General features: G+C 45.3%; 2 protein-coding genes across 6 annotated transcripts; one reads left to right on the top strand and one right to left on the bottom strand.

Annotated features, from left to right (window-relative positions):
* The first annotated feature begins 3,617 nt into the window (after positions 1-3,617).
* Positions 3,618-9,377, top strand: C1H16orf92 (chromosome 1 C16orf92 homolog). 2 transcript variants are annotated; one of them, XM_072637995.1, is made up of 4 exons: positions 3,618-3,887; positions 8,371-8,529; positions 9,018-9,105; positions 9,258-9,377. In XM_072637995.1, exons 1-4 carry the CDS (start codon positions 3,854-3,856, stop codon positions 9,277-9,279), a joined length of 303 nt encoding a protein of 100 aa, XP_072494096.1. In that variant the 5' UTR covers positions 3,618-3,853; the 3' UTR covers positions 9,280-9,377. The 2 variants fall into 2 exon arrangements, with proteins under 2 accessions (XP_072494096.1, XP_072494093.1); XM_072637992.1 differs by lacking the exon at positions 3,618-3,887 and adding an exon at positions 7,756-7,842.
* Positions 9,378-9,500: 123 nt separating this feature from the next.
* On the bottom strand, positions 9,501-19,363 carry TLCD3B (TLC domain containing 3B). Of its 4 annotated transcripts, none has more exons than XM_072598904.1 (6): positions 18,780-19,363; positions 18,139-18,348; positions 14,364-14,447; positions 11,723-11,957; positions 11,092-11,187; positions 9,501-10,774 (listed from the first exon to the last, which is right to left on the bottom strand). In XM_072598904.1, the coding sequence occupies exons 2-6, from the start codon at positions 18,210-18,212 to the stop codon at positions 10,466-10,468; spliced, it is 798 nt and encodes a 265-aa protein (XP_072455005.1). In that variant the 5' UTR covers positions 18,213-18,348; positions 18,780-19,363; the 3' UTR covers positions 9,501-10,465. The 4 variants fall into 4 exon arrangements, with proteins under 4 accessions (XP_072455005.1, XP_072454996.1, XP_072455014.1 ...); XM_072598895.1 differs by having other exon boundaries at positions 18,218-18,348; positions 18,780-19,300; XM_072598913.1 differs by lacking the exon at positions 18,139-18,348 and having other exon boundaries at positions 18,780-19,301.
* Between the last annotated feature and the right edge of the window lie 881 nt (positions 19,364-20,244).

Genomic DNA, 20,244 nt, shown 5'->3' with positions numbered 1-20,244 from the left:
CAGAGTCCTTGAAGGTAACCCTCAGAAGATATTCTCCTAATACTATTGCTAACAAGTCCCCATCATGTCCTTCTCACTAACAAAAATACTAAATTAGTTTTTGTTGTTGTTTTTCAGTTGTTTCAGTTACGTCTGATTCTTCATGATCCTATTTGGAGTTTTCTTGGAAGAGATTCTAGAGTGGTTCACCATTTCCTTTTCCAGCTCATTTTACAGAAAACTGAGGTAAAAAGGGTTAAATGATTTGCTCATGATCACACAGCCAGATTTAAACTCAGGTCTTCCTGACTCCAGGTCTCGTGCTCTCTCCACTGTGCCGCTTACCTGCTCAATTAGTTTTCTAGTTAAGGTATTTACTAAGATGGCATAGCATTAAAAAAAGGAGTTACAGAAACATTCCTCTGAAAAGTCTGGGGCACACCCTTCCACAAATACTCACAAGTTCCATGGGGAAAACGAGCATAAACTCAAAGGACAAAAGTAGTGAGACACACATGTAGAGAAGACATATGTCAAAGAGTAGATCCCAACTCCTAACATTGGAAGTTATTTTCTCCCTTCATAGAATTCTCATAAAGTTCTACTTGGATGGAGCTCTCTGTTGAATTGTGAGGGTCAGTGACTTTGTAGAGTCCACTTATGGCACTTTTTTCCACCATGATGGATCACACTTTCTGAAGCTGCTAATCTCTCAAAAGACATGGTAAATAGGGAAGGGGGATGAGAGAGAAATTCTCTTCTTCCCTTCCCAAGGTTAAGGGGCTCTCAAAATGGAATCATGACCAGAGGTCTTCTACCACTAGATGGGTCAACCACTGGACTGGCTTTTGGTTAGACTGACTGCCATTTGTATAACACACACACACACACACACACACACACACACACACTTTTATGTCAAGAGATATGACTGATCTTCTCAACCTATTGTAAGATTTTTCCTGTGTGTGTAGTCATCTGTCTTCCATCAATTGGTCCAAACCCTATGAACTTCTCAAATTGACTAAGGGTATATTCACTTCAATTGTTTTTTATTGAAACACTTGGCCCTTCTGAGATTACATTAATTGAGTGAGGATGGAGTCTCACCCTTAACAAGGAAATAAGGCAAACCTCAAAATGGAGTTCGAAGAAGCCCTCCTGATTTCCCCCTCCTAGTACTGCCTCTTCCTTACCCCTTCCCGCAAACTTCCTGCTTAGGAACTGGACAACTAACAGAGGTCCAGGCCCCTTAGAAGGTACCTTCTGCATGTATGTGGGTGGCAGATCATTCGACTTGGGAAAATCACAATATATTCTGAGAGTTGAAGGAGAATTCAGAGGTCACCTATTCCAATTTCAGTCTTATGGATAAATCATCCCTATAACATCCTTGACAGATGACAATTCATTTACCTCTGCTTGGACACTTCCAGTCATCGGGGACCTCATTACTTCAGCCCATTCTATTCTTGGATGTCTATGATTGTTAAGAATTTCTTCAATATATCAAAATGAAATCTGCTTCCCTATGACATTCAACAATTGGGCCTTGTTTCTGCCCTTCAGAGTCAAATAGAATAAATATAATTTCTCTTATACAATAAAATGAAACAATCAGCAAGCATCTCCTATATGCCAGACACTATGCTAGAGGCTGAGAGTACAAAGACAAAAGGGAAACAATTCCTACCCTCAAGGAGCTTACATTCTTTTTTAAAAAAATTATTTTGTTTTCAGTGTTCTACAATCACTTCCATATGTCTTAGATTTTTCTCCGCCCTCCCCCCCTTCCCCTCTATCTCCCTATTCCCTCCCTGAGACAGCATACAGTTCTATATAGTTTCTACACATATATTCTTACTAAATACACTTTCACCTTAGTCATGCTGTATAGAAGAATTAAAATGAATGGGAGAAATCATAAAACAAAACAAAACATAATACAAAAGAAAATGATCTGCTTCATTTTGCAATCGAATTCCATAGTTCTTTCATTGAATGAGGAAGACATTTTGCCTTAAGAGACCATTGTTATGGTCCTTGCATTGCAATGAAGTACTAAGTGTGCCAGAAAAATTCCTTGCACACTGTGGTTGTTGCTGTGTACAAAGTTCTCCTGGTTCTGCTCCTTTCACTCAGCATCAGTTCATCTAAGTCTTTCCAGGCCTCTCTTCCTATTCACTGTTTCTTATAGCACAATACTATTCCATTACATTCATATACCACAATTTATTCAGCCATTCCCCAACTGATGGGCATCCCCTCCATTTCCAGTTTTTGGCCACCACAAAGAGAGCTGCTATAAATATTTTTGTACATGTGGGACCCTTTCCCATTTTTATGATCTCTTGAGGATACCATGCTAGAAGTGGTATTGCTTGGTCAAAGGGTATGCACATTTTTGTAGCCCTTTGGGCATACTTCCAAACTGCTCTCCAGAATGGTTGGATCAGCTCAGAGCTCCACCAACAATGAATTAGTGTTCCAACTCTCCTACATCTTCTCCAACATTTATCATCTTCCTGTTTTGTCATGTTAGTCATTCTGATAGGTGTGATGTGGTACCTCAGAGTTGTTTTGATTTTCATCTCTCTAGTCAATAGTGATTTAGAGCATTTTTTCATATGACTACAGATGGCTTTAATTTCTTCCTCTGAAAACTGACTGTTCATATTCTATGACCATTTATCAATTGGGGAATGACTTGTATTCTTGTACATTTGACTCAGTTTTCTATATATTTTTAAAATGAGGCCCTTATCACAGACACTAGTTACAAAAATTCTTTCCCAGTTTTCTGCTTCCCTCCTAATTTTGGTTGCATTGGGTTTGTTTGTGCAAAAATTATTCCTTGATAATTTCTTGAAAGATTATACATAAGCTCTTTTTTTGATCATGGCTTCCAGTAGCCCAATAATTGTTAAATTATCTCTCCTGGATCCATTTTCCAGGTCAGTTGTTTTTCCAATAAGAATTTCCAAATCGCATTGTCTTCTACTTTTTTATTCTTTTGGTTTTGTTTTATTGTTTCTTGATTTCTCATAAAGTCATTAGCTTCCATTTGCCCAATTCTAATTTTTAAGGAATTATTTTCTTCAATGAGCTTTTATACCAACTTTTCCATTTGGCCAATTCCACTTTTTTAAGGAATCTTCTTCTTCAATGAAATTTTGTGCCTCTTTTTCCATTTGGCCAGTTCTGCTTTTTCAAATATGCTTCTCCTCCTTGGCTTTTTAGACCTCTTTTACCATTTGACGTAGTCTGTTTTTTAAGGTGTTATTTTCTTCAGTATTTTTTGTGTCTTCTTTACCAAGCTATTGACTCATTTTTCATGATTTTCTTGCATCATTCTTATTTATCTTCCCATTTTTTCCTCCTACCTCTCTTATTTGACTTTCAAAATATTTTTCAGCTCTTCTATGACCTGAGACTAAATCATATTTTTCTTGGAGACTTTGGATGTAGGAGCTTTGATTTGTCTTCTTCTGAGTGTATGTTTTGATCTTCCTTGTTACCATAGAAACTTTCTACAGTCATATTTTATTCTGTTGTTTGCTCATCTTCCCAGCCTATTACTTCACTTTTAACTCTTTGTTAAAGGGTGGAGGGCACATCATCCCAAGCTTCAGGGGTTTTGTGCAGCTGTTTTCAGAGATACTTCTAGGGACCTGTCAGTTTTCAGTTCTTCCTAGGTGGTGTGATCTAAGGAGATAAGTAAACAAGTAAACACTACTCTACTGGTCTGTGCTCTGTGAGTGACCACAAACATCATTTCCTGCCCTGAAACTGTGAGGAGAGTCCTTGCTTAACTGTGGCTGCTGGGGCTCCTCATCCAGGGACTGCTACCCAGGACTGCAACCTAGATCTGAGTATGGGCAAAGCAACAGAGTTCTGCCTCAATGCTAGTAAGGAGACCCCTGTAATCTCCTGACCAGTTGTTCAACCCCCTTATTGTCTGTGGGCTGAGAGCTCTGAAAGCAGTGTCAGCTGCTGCTAATTCAGTGGCTCCCAGGGCCTGTTCCTAGTTTGCTAGGGCCTGGAATGTGCTGGTAAGGTCTGCACTGTACTGTGCTCCTCTCTCACCCTGGTACAACTAATCTTTTCTGATGACCTTTAAAGTTGTTCTTGGGCTGCAAAATCATTTCACTTTGTCTTTTTGTGGGTTCTGCTGTTCTAGAATTTGTGTAGAGTCACTATTTACAGGTTATTTAGAGGAGTTTATGGGAGAGCTCAGGCAAGTCCCTGTCTTTCTCTATCATCTTGGCTCCACCTTCTGGGTAGAGGAAATTAATGTACAATAAGACTGAAAAGGTAAGATGGATCCAGGTTGTGAAAAGCTTAAATGAGATTTCTATTTGTATCACTAGCACTTAGCACAGTACTTTGCATGTAGTAAATGCTTCATTCATTCATTCATTCACAATATAAGGGTTTGTATTTGATCCAAGAGGAGAGACAGAGTCAGTGGAGTTTATTGATTAGCAAAGTGACAAGGTTGGACCCATGCTTTAGGAAAATTGCTGTGGTAGCTACCAAAGTAGCTTTGGTAGCTGTGTGTAGGATGGACAGGAGGAGGAAGAGGCTTGAGGCAAGCAGACCAATCAAAAGACTTTGAAACAGTCTAGGTAAGAGTTGTTAAGGGTTTGACCCTGTGAGTGGAGAAAAGACCACAAGAGATGTTGTTGAGTAAAATGACAAGATTCAGCAATTGATTAGATACTTGGGGTGAAGGTTGAGGAGGATACCAAGCTTTTCAACCTAAGTGATGGTGGTGCCCTTGACAGAAACAGGGAATGATAGTGCTTTGGCTACACCTCTGACAAGGGGAGGATGTAAGTATAAGAGATCAATGAGTGAAAAAATCAGTGTTAGTGTTGGTATAGGGGCCAGTGGAAAAGTCAGTGTTAGATATTAACTGAGGATTCAAAGACTGGTTTAGCTGTGGGGAAGTCAGTATTGGGGTTACATGGTAGATAAGTGCTGAGAGTTAGTGTTGAAGATTTATGAGAGTCAGCACAGGGATCACTGTCAATTCTAGTTGGTGACTATTTAGGAGTCAGGGCAGTAGCATCCACAGATGCAGTTGCCAGGCTCCATTTTCTGCAGGGATTTTTCCCAGAATTTTGGCAGAAAGGCCTGGTGGTCTGAGGGGCACTGCCACTTTGGGAGCTGTTGAGCTTTCATGCCCATCAGTGGCAGGTAGTCAACCACTGATGTTGAGGTCAGGGAAGGTGGGCCCCTCCTCCATAGTGATTCCTCTCCTTACTGATTGCTGTAGGGCCCTGGCTGGAAGCAGGGGCAATGGTCAAGGCAGTAGGTTTCAGTGTCCTTGGCTGTCTTCATAGGGAACAAGAGGAGGTGATGGTTAAAATGGGGGCAGCAGTTTGACTTCCCTGCAATATACTGCCTCTCATCTCTCCCTTAGGTAGTTTGCTGATTCAATTAGGCTGGCTTACTGGCTCTTTTGGTTGGCAGGTGGTGACAGAGAGTTAGGGGGGTTCTTCTCCAAAGGAGTTACTTCTCTGGCTGATGACTGAGGGTGTTGACCTGGAAGCAGGACCACTGGTATAGGGGATCCTGATAATCCCAGGACTTTTGGAAATAGTTGTCAGTGGCAGCTGGTCAGCTGTTGGTGGTGGTGAGAAGAGTGGGAACCTTTTCACACCAACTGTTCCCCTTAGGGCTTAGCACTAAGCTCTGAAGCTGAAAGGGACCTTGGATACATCATTTTACAGATGAGGAAACTGAGGCCCAGGGAGTCAAAGTGTCTAAGCTAAAGAGTGATAGCTAAGGAGTGACAGGGTCAGAACTCCAAGTTCAGTGCATTTTCACTGTTATCTTGCTGCCTTCCAGGGATACTTTCAGGCTAAGTGAGAATGACTTAATTGGTGGTGTTAGAGAATGTCTGTGACAGACAAGGTCATCTGCCAATCAAAAGAGAACTAGATTTTCTAAGTCAAGAGAGGGGGCAAATGCAAACCTTCATATCTGAGAGACTGGGAAAGGTCTTGGGGAAAGGAGAGGTGCTGATGTATCAGGAGCTGAGGTGAGGAAAAAGGAGGTAAATGCTTTGAAGATGGCTACATGGGCAACTAGGTGGTGAAGTGGACAGAACACTGGTCTTGGAAGTTAGGAAGACTTAAGTTCAAATACTGCAGCAGACACTTCCTAGCTGTGTGACCTTGGGCAAACTACCTAATTTCTGTTTGGCTCAGTTTCCTCAGCTGTATAATGGGGATAATAATCACACCTAGTTCACAGCATTTTTGTGAAAATCAAATGAGATATTATTTGTAAAGCACTTAGCACAGTGCCTGGAACATAATAAGTGCTATATAAAAATGTTGCTATTGTATCGTTATTATTAAATGCTCCTGAAAGATAACCATCAGATGCCCTGGAACCTTCCTCTCTATACCAACATTTATGCAGTAAAGCCTGTGAGAAGAGCAGAGAGGACAGAAAAGGAGAGAAAGAAAGAGGAGGGGAGGAAAATGAATAATTAGAGGCTTGTAGCGAAGAGTTTCTGCATCTGGTGGGGTTGGGGAAGGCTGACTTATACTGCATACCTGTAGTGTAAAGTTCCTAAACTGCTATGGGGGAGGAATTGCCCCCAGGGTTAGGCAGAGGCAACAAACAGCTGCTGCTGTGGGGCAAAGGGGCATGTACATACATACACACCTCCACATTTCCTATCCTGGGGCAAAACTCGGGTTACAGCCCGAAGTGGAAGGATCAGCTGGACCTCCTTGCCTAGACTTCACAAGGATCCCTGGAGACGTCATTAAATGGAGGGGATAGGGCAGCCACCCAATGAGGGAACATAAATATATCCTGGGGATGTCTGGTCTCCTTGGATGGTGTAAGGGGCCCTCTCTCCCCATGATAAGATGTATTACTTTGAGTTAAGAGAGGATAGATTCATGATGTAAACCATAGGTGGGGGATGAGGGGAAAGAAGGGAAGTCTATACAGATCATCTAAGGTAATACCGGAATTATTTTTACAGGTGAATAAACTGAGACTCACAGAAATTGCCTGGCTCCTACATAAATTTGGCATCCAGCTGAGTTACATACAAAAGAGAAGTTAACAATCATAGGGGTTTGGAGCACAGAAATTCATGAGAGTCCAACCCCCTCATTTTACAGTTAAGGAAATAGGCTCAGGGAAGAGAAGGGATTTGTCTAAAGCCACATAGGTGGAAGCCAGAATTAATACTTAATTCTTCTGATTCCAAGTCTTGTAGTTAAGCCATCCCATACCATGGTGTCCCAAGATGGTGGTGGTGGTGGAGGTGCTTGTTTCTCTCCCAATTTCTTCACTATTTCCACTGGATGCTTTCTTCACAAAATCCAGTAGCTTTAATTTCCAACTCCAGCTATTGTGGGAATAGACTGGGCATGAATAGTTTCAGTGAAAGTCTGGGAGACCAACACCATCTAGTACGAAAGCATTTCTCTTGGTTTCTAAACAAGAGGTCCAAATGTCCCCTTTCCCTCAGCTCCTATGTCAGGAGCTGTTTGTTGGGGAGAATGTTCTTGGTGTCCCTAAGGTGAAGAGAGGAAATGGAAGGGGGTGGTTACCAAGCTCGGGAGATTAAAGTTTCGGCTGGTTTAGTGGGAACAAAACTTGTCCTAACTGAAGGGAGGGAAGAGAAGGGGGAGAGGGAAAATGAAAACCTCTCTGAGGGTAATTTTGAATTGACCCCCTCGCACACACACCTAGAAAGTCATGAATGAAATTCTAGAATCATCTATGACATCATGAAATAACTCCTCTGGTAATAATACTGGAGTGGAGGGAAAATGAAGTTGTGGCTGTGGCTGTGTCTCACAGGGCTTTGGGCTGCGGGAGCAGGTAGGGAACCTGGGAAACTGGAGCCGGTTTCAGACAGTAGGTGAAGGTGCTATCTGAGAAATCCAGGGGATTAAGGAAAGAGATATGTCCCTTATTTTTAGCCCAGGAAGTATTAATGGGCCTCCTTAGATGATGGGCAATAATATGAGTTTCTGTGGGAGTAAGGTGACCCCCAATTCCAGTGGAGAACCCATTCCTTCGTTCAAGATGAGCTGTCCAACAAAACATAGGGGTGCCTTGGGTAGAGACTCACCAGTCTGAGGGTGGTTTTGTTGATTCATGGGACCTCTGAAGTGACCCTTGAAGTTATTAGGGGACCTTTGTTTGTACCCAGGAACTTACAGTCCCGATAGGAGGCCCTCTTATTAGAAACAAATAGGCTAGGTTTGTTAGGTATGCCTCATCCCGGGACAACTGGCCAACCCTGAGCACTCAGTGACTTGGTCAGTCCCCTTAGTGTTTACTGTAGTAATGTAACCTCTAAGGTAGGGGTGCACTTTTAGATGATTTTTTTCCTTTGGATTCCAGCCATTCATCCTCAGGATTCCATGGAGATAGCATCACAAGGATCTCTGTTTCTTGAAGATAATCCCAATTTCTTTGATTATCCAGATTCATCCAGGGACAAAATCCAGGCTATCTCCAACTTCATTGGAGAGAAACCTGTTTATTTCACTTCGGATTCAGGTGGGGGCATTTGAGAAGTCCCTATTTTTTGAACCTCAGAAACTCAGGCCTCAGAACAGGAGGTTATTGTCCCATAGACTATCACATAGCGAGGGAGCTACCTATAGTGTAATCAAGTCATATCATGTCTCTGAAGCTGTTTCCTTATCTAGAAAATGGGGATGAGCTTACTACCAGCCCCAAGGGGTTGCTGTGGGGAAAGAACTATGGACATTAGATAAAACGCTATATAAATGCAAGCTGGTCTTATTCTTCAATATCTCCATCCCTGTCCCCACTTTTCCTGAATGTGCCAGTAGGGAAAAGAAAACTGAAATGTGGCCCCTAAACTTGACACTTGTAAAGCGCTTTAAGATTTGCATTTTATATAAGGAAACTGAGACTCAGAGACTAATTTGCCTGGCTCCAGAAGGATTCAAATCTGGGTCTTTTTGACTCCGAAGTCTAGTTTTTAAAATATCTAAATCTTCCTCCTCTCTCCCAAATAGGCTTCAAATCCAGGTTCTTGCACCACATATTGTTTGGTGTGTTCATCCTCCTCCTTATCTCCATCCTCTACCAGTTCTGCACCCACATGTAAGGCCCTGCACCCACCCACAACCCTCGACTCTCCCTTACAAGACCATGAACCTCATTTTATTGCCTGCTCTAAGGGATCCCTATTACTTATGGCTGGGGAAGAGAACAGTGGACATTCTTAACTCATAATTCATTCTTGTGCTCTGCAGGAGTTGCCAAAAGGGATCCTGAGGAGATGGACAATCCATCTCTGCTCATTGCGCCTTAACAACCTAAACGCATCCTCTCTACAAACTACTAAATAAAACGTATTCCTTCCCCACTATCAAGATCATGTTCTCTTTCTTCCTATAACTCCAAGGCCCCATCTTGCCAGCTCCTGCTCTCTTCAATAACTCCAATATCCCACTCCTCCCTCCCTTCTCCCCCAAATAACTGAGATGAGGCCCTAGTGGCATTCACGCTGATCTCATCTTTATTAGCAGTCTTTATATAGCGCCTCCCAAGGTTCCCCCTGCTCCTGGATCTGGAGGAAACCTCAAGAGGTCTGTAGCACCAGGGACAGGTGAGAGAGGACAAGAAGGCCAAATTATATAGCCTGAAGGAACGAGCGCAAGAGCCCCTCCCCCAGTTTTCCCCAGGTGGGGCACTCAGCACTGGAGAGGCTGGGCCTGGTGGTGGTGTGTGGCATGTAGATGTCTGCCTCCCCATAAGAAACTAATACAAACCTGGGGAATAAATAAAATCCCTAAGGGTCTGGAAAGATGCTGGGCTGCCTGTGAAGGAGAGGAACTAGCTAGCTCTAAGGGGTAGCCAACCTATCCCCTGGTGAGACACAAAGAGGTTAGGGGTACCTCTCCCACCCAGAGGGATGCATGAAGTTAGGAGCTGCCTTCCCCTAGACTACAGCATATGAGGAAGGGAAATAGGCGTGTCCTTGGCAAAAAGGAGAGGGCCATCCCCTACTTTATTTACTCCTTGATCCTCTATAATCCCTGTTAGTCTCCCCCCCTAATCCATCCTACCCTAAATTGCTGTGGAATAGGGCACCTTCCTCTTTAATTTCCATCCTCTAGGTCCCCTGAAGATTACAGTTGGAAAAAAGGGTAACCCTGGGGTTACACAAGCAGGAGAGTGCCTCCTAATATCCACTTTCCCAGTCCCAACACAAAGGAGAGAATTGGCCATGCCAAACCCTTTGTCCCTCAGTCCCAGGCACCCTGGGGACAAGAGAGGTAGCTGTTTCCTACAAGCCTGGTCCTTTTATCATCTTACAGGGAGAAGCTTGCCCCCAACTTCTCCATCCCTATCCTCCAGGCCCTAGGTCCACTGGAGAGGCCCCTGGTCCCCATCCCTACCCATCAGTCCCAGAGCCCAATTCCTGGAGGGAATGGGTGCTCTCACCCACCCCCTCCCCTCAGTCCTGGGGCCCATCGTGCAGTCCTGGGGGCTGTCGGGAAGCTGGTGGGGCAGGTCCCTGAGGCCTGAAGAGGCGACATGCCCCCCGGCAGATGAGGAAGAACCAGTAGAGCTGTGGAGCAAGCAGCAGGGCGGCCCCCAGGTTGACGTGGACTGGGATATTGAGGGGCACAGAGAGCAGGGGCAGACCTGCGTGCTGCCCGTAGGCCCAGTACAGGTAAGGGAAGAGCAGCACGCGACAGCACAGGAAGCTCAGCAGCATCAGGGTACCATTCACTTTGTGCAGCAGGGTGTGCTGCTGCTTGTACTGTAGGTGGGGAGAAGAGAGAAGGGTATGAGTGGATGAGGATGAGGATGGAGGCCAAGGCAAGAACCATCCTGGGCTGGCCCCCACACCTTTCCCCCTTCTCTCCGTCCACTCTGTTGAACGAGAGAGGCAGAAGGGAACTAGGAATGAGGGTCCCAGGTACTGGTTGAGCCTGTGCAGTTCTCTTTGCCTCCATGAGGCCCTCTCATTAGCCCGTGTGGCTCCCTGACCCTAAGTAATTCCAATATCTTGGAGACTTCCTCTTCCTAGCTAAGCTCCCCTTCCTTCCTCTCTTCTGCTTTCCACCATTTCCTCACCTGGATGAGGATCTTGCCCAGGCAGACAAAGGGTGTGCTGACTTCAGCCATCAACATGCAGCCCAGGAAGAAGTCCCCCTTCCCTTGGCGCCACACCTTAGAGGAGAGAGAAATGGGGAAGGAATGTGACCACAGTGACCTCATCTAGCTGCTCCTCTTCCCTTGTTGTCTCTTTCTGGTCCCACAGTAGGTCATCTTATCTCCCCCAACCCCACCCTTTGTGGCGTCAGTCATCTCTAGGTGCAAAAGAAATGCTGCTTGGGTACAATAACATAAGAACATCAGCTCCTTAAGGCCAAGGGCTTTGGTTTCTGTCTCTGACACTCCGGTATCTAGCACAGTGCCTGGCACACTGGGAACATGAGGAGGTCTTAAGCTGTAATTTTTATCAATGCAGGGAGCTCTCAGCAAGGAAACTCCTACAAGTTTCTTAATAAATGTATATTAGATGAATGAATGGATGAAAAGTAACTCTTTCTGGTCCCCTTCTTCAGTTGCCACCCTCAGCTCAGGCTTTCTCCCCATCTGCATCTCCACGTCCTTGTGATTTTCAGTATGCCAAGCAAAATCCACCATAGTGTTGGAGTCAGACCCTCCCTTCAACCCTTCCTCCAACTCCCCTGGAACTCACCACTGATAGTGGAAAGCAGACCAGCACCATGACTGCATGGTGCAGCACCATGAGGAATTCCTTGTGCAGGTAACCTCGGGCTACAGCCCAAGTGCCTCTTGGGGGCCCAGCCCCTCCCTCATCCTTTCCATGACCTTTGACTTGGTGCTTGTGCCAGTGACACAAGAACATGGCGTAGATGTCGTAGATGAAGTAGGGCACTGCAAACTGAGTATAAGCTGAGGATAGCCAGTGTCTGCAGAGCGGAGAAAGAGAGAGGGAATGAGTTATGGAATCAAACATGGCAACAGCATGAGAAGGCAAGAAAAAACAAAAGAAGAGGCCAACGGGGGACCAAGAGATGAAGACAGAATGCTAAAATGAGAGAAAGATATCCAGGATGGATAGAACAAATAGCATAAGTTAAGGTAAAAGAAATAGGAATATTCGGACAAACCAAGGGATGATGAGAGCAAGGTAAGAGAGGATAAGGGAGAGGGATAAACAGAGTAGAAAGTAGCTAGGTGTCACATAGGTCCAGGCTAGGAATCTGAAGACCTAAGTTCTGTCATAGTCTAGCGGTGTGACATTAGGCAGGTGACTTCTCTAAGGCCTCAATTCCTCAGTTCCTTTGCAGGGAAGGAGTCAGACTAGATGACTAGATGACTCCTAAGGTTCCTTCTAGTATTGTCTGACATTATATGATTTTCATCACAGACCATAGAAGGAGTCAGTAAAAGAACTGATGCTGCTAAGTGTGTCAGTAGAAACAGTAATAATTCCAGGAAGTTGAAGTCTAACCTGACTCCTGAGGAGTGAATCCCAACACCATAAGAAAAATTCTATATATCCTGACAATGATCAACTATGCAAATCATAGGGAAAATAATATGTAATGTTGTAACTATTATCTTTGGATTAATGCCTTAGGTACTTTAATAGAACTGCCACCCTGTGGCAAGTGTCAGCAGGGATGGGACAGAGAGATGGAGTCCAGGGTAAGACACAGATAATGGCTGAGAGATCAAGTCACATTCTGGAAGTATTTGCATGAGATCAATGCAATATCAGGGAGATTGCAGAAAAGAACTGAATATGGAGTGATTATGGAGAGAAGCAATAACAAAGACCAGAGAGAATCAGCCCATAGAAGAAAGCCTGAGGACGGAGGGATGATCCTATGAGGAAAGCCAGAATGCTGAAGAAATAAGTTTGTGGTGGGAGGGGAGAGAAGGAAGACTATCTGTATACCAAGAGTTAAAGACTTGGGGAGCCAAAGGCCTTGAAGTGTGAGAAAGGAAGGGACAGACAGAAGGAAAAAGAAAAAAGAAACAGTTCAAGAATGGAAACAAAGTGGGGAAACAAAGAGGAGGAGACAGAAGGATAAGGACCCAATAGTGGGTGGAAAGCGATAAAATCGGTCCAGGAGAAGAAGAGAAAGATGATAAGGGTGTGAGGTACCAATAAAATACCAAAGTTTAGAAGAATATGGAATTTTAGGATGAGGGCCAGAAAGTGCTAGGAAAGTTCCCAGACTACAAGTGGTTAATCCCATGTCCCCAAAGCCCTCAGTAATTAGGTACCTAGAAGCAAGAACAGCTGTTACCCCTGGATTAGTCTTGATCCCTCCCATTCACCTGAGGATTAAGGGAGGGGGGAGAGAAGGAATAAGACAGAGGGAATGAAGAAACCGTGAGAGTGAGCTATAAAGAGTGTTGAAGGAAATTGTATGGTAAAACTAGATCATCCTGGAAGCAGGGTGCCAAAAGAGTTGTAAAAGGGGACAGGATAGAAAGAGGAGATGGGGACAGAGATAGAGCTAAGACAAGTCATGAATAAAAGAACTCTGAGAAGTGGAGTTGGGGGACAAGTTAGGAGTCAAGCAGATCATTAATAAGTCAGAAAGTGTGCTTTCTGGGCTGTAGGATCCTTTAGGGAAAGTGAAACACAGAATCCAAGACTTGAGGAACTGACTTGAATCATAGCACAGCTCTGTTAAGCATCAGCGTCCAGGTCACTGTGAACCAGCTCATCAGCACCCTGGACAGTGCTGTACTCTACTCTCTTTTCAAGCCCTCCTCCCGCCCTCTTCCTGCCCCACCCCCTTCCCTTGCCCAGGGCTTTTGGCAGACACCCCGCACTGCAGCAGCTGCCAGTGCCAAACTGCGGCCTCTCTCCACTCTCTCCCCACAACCACCTTGACCCTTGAGGTCTAGCATATTGTCATCTGCACTTTTCCCCTCACACAAGGGTCTGGCTGGGGCTGGATCCCTAAATTATGAGAGGGGATCCAGATCTGAGTCCAGGTAGGGAGCTGACTCATTAGTTCCTAGGTTGGAGAATGTGGTCTAGGGAGAGAGAAGAGCTGAAACCTGAGGGCCAGTCAGGTCCTGGTAGAGTAGTGGAATCTGGGGAGCAGTCTGAGAACTGAGTGTCACTTTGAAGGAACTCTTGATCCCCGTTTATTTTCTTCTCCTAGGCCTGACCTTTAAGAACAGGACAAGCTAAATTTATCCTGGGGTGTTGAGTCGCAGCAGTCTCCTTTAACTTGCTCAGGCCCAGATTGAGGATTGGAGGAAGAAGGGACTGTCTTATGTGGATTTGGGAGAATCCCACCCATTCCACTAGTGAAGGAGGGAAAAGGTCAGCTCATTGCACTTACTGGTCATCAATGATATGTTTGCAGGAGGTGGAGACAATGTAGCCAGCTGTGGAGGCCATGATAGCCTGGACTGAGGACACTAGCCTAGGGAAAAGAAGGGGAAGAGGTTTGGGATGGAGAAAAGAGTAGGATGTTACCATACCTCTTTTATATTGAACTTATAGAGCTATATTTTGGGCTCCATTCTTCCCAGAGTATCTTTTGGATATTATCCCCTAGGTTTTCCTTAACACCTGATTCCATACACCCTGTCCTAGCCATCTCTGGTTCGTCTTCTAATCTCTATCTTACCTCCTTACCCAATCTCTACGAAATACCTTCACTTCTGAACCTGTCTGATCCCATTCCTCATTTGTCCCTTTCTTGTATTGTTTTGGTGTGAAGAAAGTTGGGATAGTTTCCCCTTCATCTTAGAGAGGAAACCAGGCACATCATTTTGGAGTGAGACAGTTCTGAGAATGTGTTGTTGATAAGGCCTCCCCTAGGGAGACAGCAACTAGGAAGAGAAGGGGACACTTTGGGGCCTTTCACATTGGTTTGTCCTCCCAGTTTTGCAACCTAAGTACCACACTTCCTCCAAAGCTCTGTCCCTCACTCCTGCCCACCTCATTCTTTTATTTCCCATTCTCCCTTTTCCTTAACTTTTTCCTCACCATTTTAGGTGCCTCTAAAGTTCTTTTACTTCTCTGTCCCCCCTGTCGCTCCTTCACCACCACCCCCAGCTCTCCACTTTGCTCCCCTAGTCTCTTCAAAACATGTTTAGTGACATGTTGGCCCCATTCCTAGTGATGGGAGGGGGAAATGAGGGAGAGAAAGGGGGACAGGATGCTAGAAGACCAGATGATTAGGGTTGGATGAGGTCTTCTGGAGCCAACAGAGGAAGCAGTAGAAAAGGAAAAGGAGAAGGGAGAATAGAAAGAAATCGCTACAGGGGGTACCTAATTCTCTGAAGGGTTCAGAGGGTCCAGAGAAGAGATATGGATGACCTGAGATGTTTCTTTATAACTGTGTAGCTTCCCCATTCCGTCACCACCTTCCCATCCCCATAAGACCCAAAAGATGGGGGAAAGGGCTGAAGGGAGAGGAAAGGAAGAGGAGAAGCCGGTTACCTGGCTGAGACAATGACCGCGTCGGCCTCCTCCCAGCGCAGCTGGGGCAACCTCTGGAGCGTGTTCTTGGAAAGGAGGAAGAGTCCCGGGAACACAACCCCCCCAGCCACCATCGGGGACAGCATCATGGCTCAGGGATGTGGGCAGGGAAAGAATGAGTAGAGCAGTAAGGACTGGGGAAGGTGAGGCCTGGGAGGAGTTGGTGATGGAGACAGAAAGGGGGTTCGGTGAGGGACAGAAGTAGAGATGAAGGGAGAGAAGAATTAAAAAAAGAAAGACTATAGATAGGAAGGACACAAAGAGGCTGGGATGGGGAGAGAGGAAACAGAAACAGGAGGGACAAGAGGGGGGAAAAGAATGAAATGAAAATGGGAAAAAAAGAATGGAAGGGAGAAATGAATAGGGACCTGAGAGGAGAATAGGAGGGATAAAGAGAGGGAGGAGAAGGAAAAATAGAGGGATGGAAAGAGATGGAGATGGAGAGGGGAGGGGATACTATGAGAGGTGAAAGGGAAGTATAGAGATGGGGACAGAGAAAGGGTGAGGACGCAGATGGGAAAGGGACAGAGCAGGTAGGGGGATTACGCAAAGAGATAGGGAGGGCCTGAGAAAGGGAGTGGGGGTTTGTTGTTCCAACGCTAAGGGGGAGGAGGGAAAGCCAGGGAGTGGAGGGGAGGCTGGGGAGGGGCAGATGGGCAACGGGTCAGCAGTCAGTGCTGCTCTCCTCACACTGCCGCCTCTGCCTCCTCCTCACACTGCCACAGTCATCACTGTCTCTCTGACAGACACGGAGATGGCACATGGCATTATATAGACCAGACCGCCCAACCCCCTGCCCCCTTGGTGGGGATCAGGGAGGGAGGGAAAGGATGGGGAGTCACCAGCTTGGGTGGGCGGGGGGAGGGGTGGGGAAACGACAGCACCGACCAGATACCAAGAAACCGGACCTGCAGCAGCGTCTCCCCATGCAGCTCTGAGTCTCAGCGGCTGCGACAGAGATGGGGGGGAGCAGAGAAAGGGGGATGGGGGGGAGGCCCTTAAAGAGACAGTGGCTGCGGCAGAGGGGGCTTGTGGGGACACAGATCTGATCGAGTCACAGGAAGTAAGGGAGGACTTCTCTCCTGGAAAAAGGTAGTTCCATAATCTTGAAATTACCTAGGAGGTAGCCCCTAGCCCCTCCACCTCCAGGCCTGACCCCATTTCTCTCTTAGCACTCAGAAGATGCCTGAAATTGGTTCCTTCTCTACCTTAAATAATGTCCTTAGCTGACTTTACTCTAGGGGGACCAGGGCTAGGAGTATGAACACTGCAGACTGGAATTCCCTTTGGTGGAAGAAGGGGGAATTAGCCTATTATCTCAGACGTGGCACTCTCCTCTTCTCTGGAGGATTTGTCCTTGGAGAATAAGGTTAAGGAAACTGAGATGAGAGAGAATCCGGGTGGGCAATGAATTGAGGAAAGAACAGATAAACCCTGCTTCTCTGAAATTCTCAGACCATACTCCTGACTCTTCTCTTCACCCTCCCCTTGGCTCTAATGCCAAGCCTTCAGTTCTATTCTTTAGAACCTAGTTGATGGTAATAGTAGAAATGATGATGATGATGATGATGATGATGATGATGATGATGATGATGATGATGATGGCTCAAGACAGCTCTGTAAAATAGTGAAAGTATTTTTTCCATTTTTTTTTCAGATGATGGAACTGAGACTCAGAGGTTAAGTGACTTGCTCATGAACCCACTGTGAGAGACCTAGTTGGAATTTGGGTTTCCTGACTCCCAGATGAGTGCTGTCCCCACTATAACCTCGTTCTTCTCCTCCTTTGCCCCTCATCTCTAACCCTGTCCCACCCTGTCATCAGGTCTCCGGCTTCTCCAGTGATTCCTTATACCCTCCTCCCTGCCCCCCTACTCCAATTCTAACACAATTCTACCCCAGGCCTCAGCATTGCACCTTGATGTTCCTCTGCCAATCATTCACTACTCCAAGACCCTTCAAAGTCCCTCTTATTGCACATTGAGTTATTTTTCTTCTCTGCCCCACACCTCCTTTGCCTCAATGTGGCAAAGACTCTGGAATTCAAGATCTTGTGCTGCCCCCCAGTGGTCAGCTGCTGGAACAGCTGCCTGGATGATCTCAGGCTTAAAACAAGGATGGGTTGCTTGACCCTGAATTTTAACCATCTTCATACCCTCTAGGAAGAAAACAATTGTTCTTTTTATCTGGATTAAGGTGGTGGGGTCGGATTTGAGCATAGCGTGTGATTGTTCCCAAATCCTAAACTACCAAACTGTAGAGGAGACACACACACCCATGCCTCTAGTCAGAGAGGAGTTAGAAGTGGTGGGTTTTTGTACTGCTTATTTTGGTGGAGGTCACAGCAGTTGTTAGGATTAGAACTGACGTTACAGATATTTTATAGAATTAAGATGGAAATTTTTTTTTTCCCAGTAGGGACTTCATAGAATCAAAGGGTCATAACAGATTTAAAGCAGGAAAAATCCGAGAGATCATTTTAATCCAACACTGTTATTATACAGGGAAGGAAATTGATGCCTGGAGGGTGAAGTACCTTTATCCTGAATAGATCTTGGCAGGATTTCTGTGGTCAAAGACAAATTTATAGTGCTTGGGTTTTTATTTCCCCACCCCACTTTCCATACCTCACAAAAGGGAGGGACCAGATAGAAAAGCCAGGAAGATTCTCCACATGAAATTCTCCCTTCAACTCTGCCATCTTACTTGGATGCCACCAAGACAGCCTCCTTTTTGTCCATTTGCAGACCGGAATGCTTCTGCAGGCTCCAGCAAAGGATGGTAAAGAACAATGGGAAGAAAAGGCAGCCTACTACAAAAAGTAGGGACATACCCGCCTGGGTGGAGGGAGCAGAAAGGACACTGAGTGAGTGGCGGAACACATCTCTGGGAGCCCAGTAACTTATTTATCTCTCTCCCTCTCAATAGCTACTGCCTATGTCCACACCCTGGCCATTATCTGTTAGTACTCCAATGACAAGGCTCTCCCAAATCACAATTAAAACAAGACCCTTCAAAGAGCTCTTCTTCACCCACTCTAGCTGGTGCTTTCTCAGTTGCTCCAGAGATCCTCCACATCTCTTCCCAATCAGCTGATACCCTTTTGCTTTGATGGCCTCTAATCTCTTCTCCAGCGTCTCACTCTGAGACATCACCCGAGGACTTTTTTACTTATTCCATCCATCCCCTACTATGATCTATCCCAGGTAACCACCTTCCCTCTCCTTCACATGGATCCTCAGAGAGGCCCCCAGAGAGCCTTACTTACCTCTGAGGGGCAAGAAGAATGGGAAAGAAAAGTTACTGATTTTCTTCTAGGCTCCAGAAACTGCAGAGGGAGTGGGATAGCTAATTCTCCTTCAAAAGAGATCTATCTCTCTCTATAAATATATATATATGTACATATACATATATATATATTTAAAACAAAACAAACCGAAAAACCCTAAAACACCCTTTTTCCCCTTAAGAAAAAGGCTGGGAAAACGTCTAACACGTGCTTTTTAAAGATTAAAAAGCCATCTCTCTCCCCCTCCCCCCCAATTCTCTGTTATGTGGAGGGGAGGGGAGGGGGAAAGCCCGAGGGTGGGAGAATGGGTCCATAGCCTGCCATTCTCTTTTAGGTCAACCGCCCTCTCCTAGACTGCCCCGTCTAAGGCGTTGTTGAGAGCCTAAGGGACCCGGCCGGGTGAAAAAAAGAGCCCGAGCAGGTGGTTTCACTCCTGGACGTCTACTTGAGCCAATATGCGGGGCTCGGGGCCACCAGCAGCGGTTGGGGAGGGCAGAAAGAAACCAGTGCGCGTGGACCTCCCCTGCCAGTCCATTGGGGTGTGGAGAGAGGGAAAAGAATGCTTGTCGAGGAGGCAAGTGAGAAAGGGGAGGGGGAAGGGGATGTGGCTGACTGGTCAGCCCTCAGCCGGGTCTCCTCCAGCTCCAAGTGGCAGGCTCAGCTCATTGACAAGGGTTTGACTTCCTTTCCGTTCCGTCTTAGCGGCTGTTGGCGAAGAGGATACCTGGACACTTGGAGGGATAAAAGATTTCGGTAATATGTATCCCTCCATCAATGCAAATGACCACTTCTCCAAATTTTCCCATCCAGGGTGATTCTCCTCCATGTCTTTATAGAAATCTTCCATTAAAAATCCATTCATAATGTTCCCCCCCGCCAAATTTTCTCTAGTTCTTTTAAGATCTCTTGTGGACCAATATACCAGTTGCGATGCTTGTCGACTTTCTCCCATTCTCTGTACATGGACAGGCTGTCATACTAACTGGGATAATATCTTTTTACACCATTTCTTCCCAGAAGTCATGGATGGTAAATATACTGCAGCTTATTTACACCTATCATGCTACTTTCCATTGTTTTTTGGACTACTTGTGGTTTTGATTCTTCAGAAATCATGGTGTTCCATGATGTGCAGTCTTAGAACACAATTGGAAAAATTAAAGAGATAGGCTGTGATGACCTAGAGCAGTTTGAGGTCATTGAAAGCACAGAATAGTTTCTCAGATTCGATCCTAACCAATCTTCTCAGCACATTGGCTTAAAATATAGAAAAAATGGGCCCTTAGCCAGGGATAGAAGACATTGAACAAAGACTGCTAAAAATAAATTTGCCTAGAATCTTGAAAATCTAATCAAAACTCTAAATTGAAAAGGAAAGGGTAAGGGAACAGGGTGCCTGTATATAAATATATATATATATAATTTATATATATGTATGTATACA

This window comes from Notamacropus eugenii, chromosome 1 (assembly GCF_028372415.1).
Source record: "Notamacropus eugenii isolate mMacEug1 chromosome 1, mMacEug1.pri_v2, whole genome shotgun sequence".
Taxonomy (NCBI): domain Eukaryota; kingdom Metazoa; phylum Chordata; class Mammalia; order Diprotodontia; family Macropodidae; genus Notamacropus; species Notamacropus eugenii.
The sequence above is the reverse complement of the archived record's forward strand: the minus strand, read 5'-3'. Positions and strand labels throughout refer to the sequence as shown.

What these genes read in the sequence shown, in the direction of transcription:
- C1H16orf92 (XM_072637992.1), top strand. Translation starts at nt 7,791, where the DNA reads ATGAAGTTGTGGCTGTGGCTGTGTCTCACAGGGCTTTGGGCTGCGGGA. An exon ending in TTATTTCACTTCGGATTCAG is followed by an intron (nt 8,530 to 9,017) that starts GTGGGGGCATTT and finishes TCTCCCAAATAG; the next exon opens with GCTTCAAATCCAGGTTCTTG. An exon ending in TACCAGTTCTGCACCCACAT is followed by an intron (nt 9,106 to 9,257) that starts GTAAGGCCCTGC and finishes TGTGCTCTGCAG; the next exon opens with GAGTTGCCAAAAGGGATCCT.
- TLCD3B (XM_072598924.1), bottom strand. Translation starts at nt 15,600, where the DNA reads ATGATGCTGTCCCCGATGGTGGCTGGGGGGGTTGTGTTCCCGGGACTC. An exon ending in GCGGTCATTGTCTCAGCCAG is followed by an intron (nt 14,448 to 15,472) that starts GTAACCGGCTTC and finishes TCTTTTCCCTAG; the next exon opens with GCTAGTGTCCTCAGTCCAGG. An exon ending in TCTGCTTTCCACTATCAGTG is followed by an intron (nt 11,188 to 11,722) that starts GTGAGTTCCAGG and finishes CTCTCCTCTAAG; the next exon opens with GTGTGGCGCCAAGGGAAGGG.